Source organism: Nelumbo lutea, chromosome 5 (assembly GCF_056320005.1).
Source record: "Nelumbo lutea isolate HS-2025 chromosome 5, American lotus-T2T, whole genome shotgun sequence".
In the NCBI taxonomy this organism is placed as follows: Eukaryota; Viridiplantae; Streptophyta; class Magnoliopsida; order Proteales; family Nelumbonaceae; genus Nelumbo; species Nelumbo lutea.
The window spans coordinates 21,169,544-21,180,434 of NC_142688.1; the positions used below are offsets into that span (position 1 = coordinate 21,169,544).

A 10,891-nucleotide genomic window follows, 5' to 3' on the forward strand; every position below is an offset into this window, starting at 1 on the left:
GGTATTGCGCCACATCATCCCAGTTATTATCGTTGTTGCTGCTACGTTGGCTTTGGAAGAAACGCTGATAGATAATTTGACCAAGTAATAAGGTTTGACTCAATTGAACCGAACGCCTAAAAAAACACCTAACAAGTTCTACTCGCCTTTTTTAAGATAGACTAAGAGCGCGTTTGACAAGTTTTTTTTTGTTAGTCAAAAGATATATTGAACTTTTTCATGAAGAGCTAAATAATCTAAAGTTAATTTAATTATTACAGTTTTTTTTGTAAATCTTTTTGTATCTTTTTGTATAAAAATAATATGAAAAAAACTCAAAAAACTATATTTAGAGCTTTCCAAAATCAATTCAAAATGAATTTATTGTGTATTTTTGACACACTGACTTTTGGTGTATAAATTTATCAGGAATCAAACTGAAAAAGACTATAGCACAATCTGCCCGATCACACGAAAAAACATGCCAAACGGGGCCTGTAATTCTTTGCCAAATTACTAAATTGCCGCTCAGAAATCCAACTCACTCCCAATAATTGTTTTATTAAATTCACTTAAAAAACTGCTATATAATTATATGCAGACTACCATTAAAAAAATATATAACAATAAATTAATGGGCCTCGTAGTTGGTTCAGAAACCAGAATGCACCTTCCAGTTACAGCCTTTACAGGCTATCCACATCACAATGACTGTGAAATGGAAGAAGAATTGGGCCCACCAGCCCATTCACCGTAACAATTACTCTGGCCTAGTGGCCTGACCAGTGACCAGAACCGGAACACTATAATTATTGAGGGGTTGATTAATTTAAAAAAAAAAAACTAATCACGATATGACAGATCTGGATGACGGGGGGACAGGTCAATTTTGTAATTTGAGCAGATGCGAGGAAATGACAAGGGCCTTTTAGTAACTTTCCGGAATAATTGGTTTTGTTGGAGTAGTACTTTTCACTTTATTGCAAAGAGAAAAGAAAGCTGTTAGCCTGTTACGATTCGAATCATCTGATCTCTGAGAAGGGGAGAGAGGTTTGGTTAATCGTTAGGTGTGTGATCTGATCTCTGATCTCCCTTCTTCTCTCTATTAATAGAAAAATTAAAACCACTGCAGAGTCTACAGAGTACACAAACAAAAAAGAAAAGAATACTAGTAGTATTCAGTTTTAGTAAAGAGAGGCTCAACCTTTTTTCCTGGGCTAGTTAGCTGGTTCGAGCGGGACTAACGAAGGTCAACGCTGGTTAAAGAATCGGCGCCGGTCTCGCTTCCCTGTCAGCACCAACCACCGATCAAATCCTGTTTTTCTCTCGCTCCGCCGCTCCTCCAACCATCCGACCAGCAGGCAGCAGCTCGCAAGTTGCACCACGGCAGATTTTACATCTCCGGCGACAGTAGAAAGTAGAAAGAGCGGGAACAAAGCGGTTGGGAATAGTTTTGTCATTAATGTCAGCGCTTAAATGAGATGAGGCCATTCTCCGTCTTAATTCTTATCCTGGAAGCTGGAAAAGCGGTTGCGCTAGAGAGCCAAGAGCGATAGATAAACCAGTCCAATCCTCCTCTTCAGTTGTTATTATATATTGTTATTACCATTTTGAGGTTGCTATTATTTGTTTTATGGTTGATACTCTTTCTTTCTCTTTCGTCAACCAAACAAAGAAAGAGAGAGCGAGAGAGACAGAGATAGATTAGGTAGGGTGACGGGCATAATTCGAGAAATGAAAAGAGAGAATCAAAGTAGAGGATTGAGTTTCCTCTAATTCATTATGTGTATTCTGGATCGGCGTTTAATGAGGAGTGACAAATTCGGCATCAACTCTTGTGCTTTAAGGTAAGAAAGATTTTAGTGGGGATGCAGATATAGATAAACAACTGCATTCCTGGTTAGCAAGAGTCCCCAAATCCTTAAAACTCTTACACAGATTCACTGATACATGTACTTGTAGCTTGTAATGGGACGCACAAGGAAGAGATAAAGATGAAGAACACAGAGATGCAGAATTGTTATTCACCATCATCATCGTTGTTGGCAATCTCTTGATCATATGTAAAAATGGCGGATCAGCGAAGTATACTAGAGTTTGCAATCCTTTTCTTACTGTTTCAGTCAGCATTCGGGCAGAAGGTGCCGTTGAGTTCCGGCACCGAGCTGATTGCCCTATATAACCTACGCTCGTCATTAGGGTTGAGGAGCAAGGACTGGCCGAGGAAAGTCGACCCGTGCTCACAGTGGGCAGGTGTTCAATGCCAGAACGGCCGGGTCGTTGGTATCAATATCTCGGGGTTTAAACGAACCCGCCTTGGTCGTCAGAATCCCCAGTTCTCCGTCGATGCCCTCGCCAACTTAACCCTCTTGGCCACTTTTAATGCCTCCGGTTTCTTACTTCCCGGCTCCATTCCCGACTGGTTCGGGCAACGTCTCGGAGCACTCCAAGTGCTTGATCTCCGATCTTGTTCCATTATTGGCTCTATTCCTTCGTCACTGGGAAATTTAACCACCCTCAGTTCTCTCTATCTGTCCGGTAATAGGCTTGCCGGCATTATACCTACAACCCTAGTTCAGTTATCGCGCCTTTCGGTTCTTGAGCTCTCGCAAAATTCGCTCACTGGACCCATCCCTTCGTCGTTCTCCTCTCTCGTCAATCTTACCTTCCTTGACCTTTCTTCAAATTTCCTGTCTGGGCCAATTCCCCCCGCCCTTGGCACCCTCTCCAACCTTCAAATTTTGAATCTTTCCAGCAATAGCCTTTCTTCTCCTATTCCCGTCCAACTCGGCGACCTTTCTCAACTGGTTGACCTTGATCTGAGCTCGAATTCTCTGTCTGGGTCGTTTCCATCGGATTTGAAAGGACTGAAGAGACTGAAGAAAGTGGTGGTTGGGAACAATTTTCTAGTAGGCACGTTGCCGGAAAATTTATTCTCCAGTCTAACTCAGCTGCAATATTTAGCCCTGAATGGCAACAATTTCTCTGGTTCTCTTCCTGATTTTTTGTGGTCAAGGCCAGAATTGCGTTTCCTCGATATCTCCAATAATAACTTCACGGGTATTATTTCCAGCCTCAGTTCAAATGCTAATGCCACAACCGCAGTGTTCAATATTTCGCAGAATCAGTTCTATGGAACTCTGACTTCTCTTATCGGGAGATTCAGTTCTATTGACTTGTCCTCTAATTATTTCCAAGGCCAAGTTCCAGCTACTCTGCGTAATGTTTCTCTTCGTGACAATTGCCTTCAAAATGTAGAGAAGCAGAGGAGTTTGGAGGACTGTCGATCATTCTATGCAAGAAGGGGCTTGAGTTTTGATAACTTTGGGGTCCCAAATCTAGCCCAACCTCCTCCGTCAGGACAATCGCAGAAGAGCAACAAACAGTTGAAATACATATTGGCGGGAGTGTTTGGTGGTCTTGGTTTTATTGTGCTCTTGGTGTTTGTGATAATCATGATCCTACGAACATGTCAGAGGACTGTTGTGGCTCAAAGAGGGATTGGTGTAGGGCCTGTTCCCGCGGGAGGAAGCACACCACCTGCTGGGGTCTCTATTAACTTTTCAAATCTAGGGGAAAAATTTACATATGAGCAACTGCTCCGGGCCACAGGTTATTTTAGTGATTCAAACATGATCAAACATGGTCACTCAGGCAATCTCTGCCGTGGTATGCTAGAAGGTGGAATTCCTATAGTCATCAAGAGGATTGATGTGCGCTCACTCAAAAAGGATTCTTACATGGTTGAGTTGGATTTGTTTAGTAGGGTTTCACATACCAGGTTGGTCCCCCTCTTGGGGCATTGCTTGGAGCATGAGAATGAGAAGCTTCTGGTTTACAAGTATATGCCAAATGGGGACTTGTCCAGTTCTCTGTTCAGGAAAACCAATTCTGAAGATGACAGCTTACAGTCTTTGGATTGGATAACAAGACTGAAAATTGCAACCGGAGCTGCAGAGGGTCTATCTTATCTGCATCACGAATGCACTCCACCTATTGTTCACAGGTATTTCAGAACTTGTTTTTCAATTCTTTTGTCATCCTTGCCTCTTTTTCTACCCTTATGATTCTCTATCTTCTGCCTTGGTGAGTCGGTGTATGTTACTATGCAATGGAAACCTTTTGCACTTGAGAGTGGCATTGTTTGTCTTTACAGAAAAAAGCAAAGGAATTGAAAATGGTTTTATTTTCATGCTGTTACTGTGTATCAAGTAAACTATGGTATGGCTTGCTTCTGTAGGCTATGTTTGGTTTGAAAGAAAAAGTAGGGAAAGGTAGGGAAACCTTCACAAACTTTATATAGGTTTCCCTTCCTTTTCTTTCAAACCAAACACAGCTGTAAAGATACTTTAAGCATTCTAATGTTCTTAATTTCATGGTATCACAGGTGATTGTTTGTATCTTATAAATTGGTTTTTTGTTCTTTCTATGTGTGAAGGATCACAAGGGGAAGACCTTCTTGTTATCCTCAGAATGGTCCTTGACTATGTACACAGTTCTAAAGCTGTATTTTATTCTCACCATTGTCTGAACTTTGTGCATGTCTTGAGGATTATTTTGTTGATTTATTGTAGCACAAATTTGAGCTAGTTTTAATTATTCTAATTGAATGTGAGTATGCAACATTTTATAACAGCGATATGAAATCTCATTATTTTTATCTGAACTTTTCTTGTCCCTTAGAGGTGAATGAAAATTTGAGAAAAGAAGAATATTTGGAGGTCATAAGGGTCAGGATGGAATATATACACACATAAAAGGAAATGGTTTCTTAATTTGGTCAGTTAGGCTTCTTCTGTATAGAATATAACCCATTAATGCCACACTGAAGGGATGCTTTAGCTGATCTGGATAGAATAGAAGAGCTGATACAAGCATTAGTATCATAGCAAAAAAAAAAAGCAGTAGTTTAATAGTTTTTGGTTTTATGGGAGACACTGCTAATACTAGTACATCTGAGCATTCTTAAATGACTAGTTGTAAACAGCCTTGGGGCTATAGAACAAAGGATCCACTAGAAGAGGCCATGGGGGGCACTCCAGATTGGTTTCAAGTTCATCCTTCTTAAGTCCACATTAGCCCTATATTCCTCCATACTTTGGGGCTCTCATCACATAGTATTGACTGTTGATTAGTCTCAGGCTGACAAGTGTGAGAACACCCAATTTGAGTATGAGAAGAATGGCCAGTTTGTTCAAGGAAATGCTGAAGGGGTTAGGTCTGAATCTAATCCACCTCTCCATAGACCCTGGATAGCTTGGAACCAGCATTAGATGACAACCCCTTTTAGTTTATTTTTAATAGTCAGCCTTTTTATAGTTTTCACATAGTTTTTAAAGAAAGGAATTGATGATGCCAAGCATGAATTTGCAGATCGAGTATGAACTTCCATGCCCTTATGGTGATTATTGGAAATTTAAGCTAAAGTATATGTATGATCTTAAGAACAGGAATATAAAAGCTTGCAAACATTTCCGAAGCCAAAATTAGCAGTGAAAATTCTTGGAGGGTCAAAGTTAAGCATATGTAAGATCACTTTAACAAGAATTCAATTACATGCATGTATATCTAAGCTAAGCTAGGTCAGAAACTTGGATAAGAATAAAAATTTGACAGTTGCAGCCGAAGCTGGATGTTAGTACTCTTGAACAAGCTATGTTGAAGAGAAAAGGAATTTATTTAGAATTATGAGAATGCAATCCATGTTATACCAGTTAAACTCTTAAAACCGAAGAATGTAATAGTTAGTTACTCTGGAATCGAAACCATTTCTAAGAATCCTAGAAGAGTTACAAAAGTTGAACCTGAACAGTAAACAAAAGAACCTTGTGTATAAAACCCAAAATTTATGAGGTAAATAGTTTGGGTAAATCATAGTTATGTGGAGCATAACATGTAGAATGGAGGTCATAGATTTTTAAGTTTTCTTTTTGCTTAATAAAATTTTATAACCAAATCAGTTCCTACTATGTGGAGGGATAATATAACCAACCCAAACCAATTATTAGATAGATCAAACACCTTCCCAATCCCACTGTCCTATTGTCCACTATAACCCGACTTATAGTGATGTTTTCCTGTAGTATTAAAATTGGCTGTTCAAGTTTTGAATTGTTTTTTAACTGCCTGCATAAAAGGAGTTGGTTAGACACATGGGTAGGAATTTTGATTTGAAAGTGTAAAACTTCTCCCATAAATATAGGTTGAAGAGATGAACAATAGGATCCTTTTGGACCCCCAAACAATATTGGCATGTCTAAGAATCCTAGATCATCTAGAGTTCTCTAGATGATTGGACTAGCAGGTATCACCTGTAGTGAACATTTGAGAGTCTAAACTATTGAAAAGATGAGACATTGAGACCCCCACTTGAACATTGCTCAGTAATTCTTTTCAAGACGTTTCTTAATTCTGGTATGAGGTTAAATTATTTTTATTTATTTAGGGTCTGTTTGGTTCATGCAAATAACCTGTATACCCTTTCAAATTACCACTGCACATACATCTGCACTTGCATGAAAGGAGGTGCTTCCTCCATCTGGATGTTAGGCATTCCTCCACCCTACCTTTACAGTCCAAAATACTTGTGAAGGGACACCAGGGATATCCATGTGGATCTTGTAGGAAGTTTGTACGAATTTGAATTTGTTTTGTTGATATCCCAAGTCTGGGTTTATGACCTGTATCCACTACTAACAGACTTATATAAAATAACGGTGAGAAGTGTGTGCATTATCTTGCCTTGGAAAAATATTTCGGCTAGTTGATGCAAGTGCTAAGTTTTTTTCCCCTTTTTGGTGGTTGTAGAGATGTCCAAGCAAGCAGTATTCTTCTTGATGATAAATTTGAGGTGCGGCTTGGAAGCTTGAGTGAGGCTTGTAGTCAAGAAGGGGATACTCACCAAAATGTGATCACCCGGCTGCTTCGGTTGCCTCAGTAAGTACTCTATTAATAGTATTATTCAGTAAATCATTTACAGTTTATATTAAGCTCTTCTCTTTGACATTTCAATTAAGTTTGATTAGAGTTAGCTTTGACTACTTTGCATTTGTTCGTATCCTTGGTATGAGGACTTATGGTTTTCAATTGTTCTGTCTATCTATAATCTGGTTTTGGGTTTTGATGAGTTTCCCTTTAACTAACTCCTAATACAGTGTTGTGGCTTTGCTACACAAGTACGGTTTGTGTCATATACTACACTCCATATCCAGAAAACAGCATTTCTTGTCCTTGGAACTTGGCTCCATGTCTATTCTTTGGTCTTGTCTCTCAACTCTGGATTCCATAAAATCCTATTGTAAACAGTTTGATAATGTAAAGTTTATATTTACCAAAAAATGAATAAATAAATAAATGAAGTTTACTTTTACCAGACGTGCAATAGAGCAGTGCATATCTCTGAACAGTGTATAGTTAGTATTTTATGCTAATTTATTTTATGCAGAACAAAAAAGAAACAAATTAAGCAATTATCTACTTCATCATTCTCTATATATCTAGGCCTAAAACTACATATTCCATCCTTTTAAGATACTTCAATGAATAGCCCATGGAAGTGAGGACTTAATTTCTGTCACACCAATAGAAAGTCACATTCTGCAGCTGCTGCTCCTAAGTTCTGCAGAAGTGAAACCTAAGCCATCCCAAATTTTCAGAACATTGACTTGGAGTGACTTACACAACCATGTTGAAGTTCTTCCATTGGATGAGAAATGCCACTATGATTTCACAAGTTGTTGGACACACTGCCAACCCCCTCCCCCCTCTTGTAATGACAAAAAGTCAACGGGCCAAACATTTTTATGGATAAAACCACCAGTATCATACACCCAAATGCTTTGGCTGATTTGGTTCTATGAAATGGTACTTCAGACCAGTGTTTTAAAAACTGACCTGGAGGCTGAACTGTTTTTGCCTCTGAGTCAAACAGGTCAGACCATGACACAACAATAAATAATATGTGTGTATATGCAATTTTTATGTTTAGTTTATTTTTTATTTTTTACTTAAAAAAGTACTAAAAATTGTGATGTGAGGCCAAAAGGGGGGGTTGGCAAAAATAGTGGGGCAAGGCATCTTTGGTGCCTTGGGATGCATAAATCTCGAAAAGTTGCCCCAAAATGATATAAAGATCACCCCAATTGGATAACCTGTGACCTAGAAGTTTTTAGTATGTAGTATGTAGCCCGTGACCTTGTGGCTGGGTGGAGCAGGTCATCAGTTCAACCACTCAGGTTGGATGGTCTTTGACCAAGTCAATGGTTTTTTTTGTCAAAATCCAGGGGTAAATCGGACCCAGAATCATGGCCAGGTGATGGTTTGAACATTTTGACCATCCGGGTCAATGGCGGGATGAAAAGACTGCTTCAGGCTAATTATGGATTATGTTCTAAAGAAGTTTCAATTGCTTAGAAAATTATATCTTCTTGCTAATGTGGTGCTTACTGCTTTATATTTATAATGTTTTCTCTGACTGTATTTTTCTATTCTTCATATGCAGGACATCTGAACAGAGCCCTTCAGGTATGTACAATTTAATTGATTCTAAAAAATGCTCTGTGAATGCTTCATTTATTGTCTGCATATCTTTTACCATGTCCAACACAAGAATCTATATGGTGAAGTCCATAAATCTTGACAAATTGTGGACTCTGGCCAATAGAAATGTAATTGGTTGAACATTTCCAAGATCTTCTAGAGTCTGGATGGGTACCTTAGCTGATTTAGTTACCTTGTGTACAACTGTTGTAGGGATGCAAATGGATCAGACTGGATTCGAATCAGAGTATATCCGAATCCAATCCAATAACACATATCCTAGATCTGATACGATCTGATTTAATTTCTGAAATTTTAAATAAATTATTAAAAGAAAAAAGCATAACAGATTAACAGTTTATATAAACAAAGACAAAAAATACAAGTATTTTTCAACTATATTCATCATATACATTAATATATATATAGGTCAGACTCGGATTCTTTCAGATCAGGGTGATCCGAATTTGATCTGATTTTCAATTGGATCCCATTATTCCATCCAATCTGAAAATCTAATGGGGGTATCTGAATCCAACAAAAAAATAGGATTCAGGTTCGGATCATGATCTGGTCCATTTGCACCCCTAAACGATTGGGATCTATACTCATTTTAATATCAACTGGGCCCTGGGCAGCAAATTTAGGGGGAGTGAGGATCTTGCAAATTTGTAAGTCCCATTTGCACCGGGTACTCTCCCTTGTAGTTGTACTTGCATCTACTAAAACTGGTGCCTAATCCCCTTTCTTTTCATTGGAAATGGTCAGGCTCACCGTTGGCAAGCTGTTCTTATGATGTCTACTGCTTTGGGAAGGTCTTACTTGAACTAGTAACGGGTAAGCTGGGCATCAGCGCTTCTGACGATGCCACTACAAAAGAGTGGTTAGATCAAACACTACATTACATCAGTATTTATGAGAAAGAACTCGTGACAAAGATTGTAGATCCATCTCTCATAGTAGATGAAGACCTGTTGGAGGAAGTCTGGGCTATGGCAATTGTTGCTAAGTCATGCTTGAATCCCAGGGCTTCCAAACGCCCACTCATGAGATACATCCTTAAAGCATTAGAGAACCCCTTGAAAGTAGTGAGAGATGAGAACTCCAGCTCAGCACGGTTGAGAACGACTTCATCCAGGGGATCATGGAATGCAGCTCTTTTTGGCAGTTGGCGTCACAGTTCATCAGATATTGCAGCCATTCCAAGCAGCAACAGCAAGGAAGGGGGCAGTGGTTTAAAACAGTCGGGAACAGCAGGTTCTCAGGGAAGCGGGCAAGGTAATGGGATTGACCGCTCATCTTCTCTCAAGAGGCAGTCGAAGGAGATCTTCCCTGAACCGGCTGCTGTGCATGACATAGAGAGACAAGACGAAGACTAATACAGATGGGTTTGTGATTCTTTGTTAATAATACTGCGGGCTTCCATTTGAGTCGATTGCCTGCTCGTTGTATCCCCCGCAATTTTATGAGTTCAAACCGAGGGGGATCCGGATCTATTCTTTCGCGCTGCTGCAATAGCCGTAATGCTCCTCTGTGACTTTGTGAGAGTGATTACCATTCACGAGCATTGCCGGTATGGCGCAAGCAAAATGTTAGGTGTACAATTATGGGTTGTATGTGTGTGAGAGAGAGAGAGAGAGATGCCAGTCTGCCGGTGCCAGATTTGAATTTGTTTGTAAGGCTTGTTTTCTTGTTCAAAGCAAGCATCAAATTTTTTTGGCAATTGGTTCTGTTTCCCTTTGAAATGTATATTGCAACGGTTGGGGCTTTTTCTCGATTAAAGGTTTTCTTTTTTATTGTTTTCATTTTCAATGAGAATCAAGGTAGCCAGTTATTCTAAATCTAACCAATGTTCTTTTAATGGGAAAATCTATGATGTGGAAAAGATATGAATCCACCCATGAATTTTGATAAATAACACCTGATTGGCTATCACGTTTATGAGAGGGGGGAAAGTTGTTTAATGGGATTTTAATTTTCATTGTGGATGAGGAAAAAATTATTTTTCTAGGTATCATTTACCCATTCTTAAGTGGATAAATAATTTTACTACTTAGTAGAAAATTGATAACACTTGAATGTGACAAAAATATAAATTTTTATAAGACTTTTATGACTAAAATGATCATTACGTTATTTACATGAAAAATAAAAGAATATGACTAAGCTCACCAAAAAACAAGCATAATATTAGTGATTATTAAGAAAATTAATATTCTACAATGCCTCGAAAGGTCCTAGTGAAAAAATATGAAGTCAAAAACAAGAGGAAAAATAAGGTCCAACCGAGATTTGAACTCGAGTTACTGGATTCAGAGTCCAATGTCCTGACAGCTAGACCATGGGACCTTTGGCGAATGCTTAATTAAACTAT

At 38.9% G+C, this 10,891-nt stretch overlaps 1 protein-coding gene across 1 annotated transcript; it reads left to right on the top strand.

Moving 5' to 3' along the window:
* Nucleotides 1-938: 938 nt before the first annotated feature.
* Nucleotides 939-10,329, top strand: LOC148850884 (Leucine-rich repeat protein kinase family protein). Its single transcript, XM_088947373.1, has 5 exons — nucleotides 939-1,826; nucleotides 1,942-3,985; nucleotides 6,787-6,915; nucleotides 8,480-8,502; nucleotides 9,286-10,329. The coding sequence occupies exons 2-5, from the start codon at nucleotides 2,049-2,051 to the stop codon at nucleotides 9,894-9,896; spliced, it is 2,700 nt and encodes an 899-aa protein (XP_088803499.1). The 5' UTR covers nucleotides 939-1,826; nucleotides 1,942-2,048; the 3' UTR covers nucleotides 9,897-10,329.
* Nucleotides 10,330-10,891: the final 562 nt, after the last annotated feature.

What these genes read in the sequence shown, in the direction of transcription:
- LOC148850884 (XM_088947373.1), top strand. Translation starts at nt 2,049, where the DNA reads ATGGCGGATCAGCGAAGTATACTAGAGTTTGCAATCCTTTTCTTACTG. An exon ending in ACTCCACCTATTGTTCACAG is followed by an intron (nt 3,986 to 6,786) that starts GTATTTCAGAAC and finishes TGGTGGTTGTAG; the next exon opens with AGATGTCCAAGCAAGCAGTA. An exon ending in CGGCTGCTTCGGTTGCCTCA is followed by an intron (nt 6,916 to 8,479) that starts GTAAGTACTCTA and finishes CTTCATATGCAG; the next exon opens with GACATCTGAACAGAGCCCTT.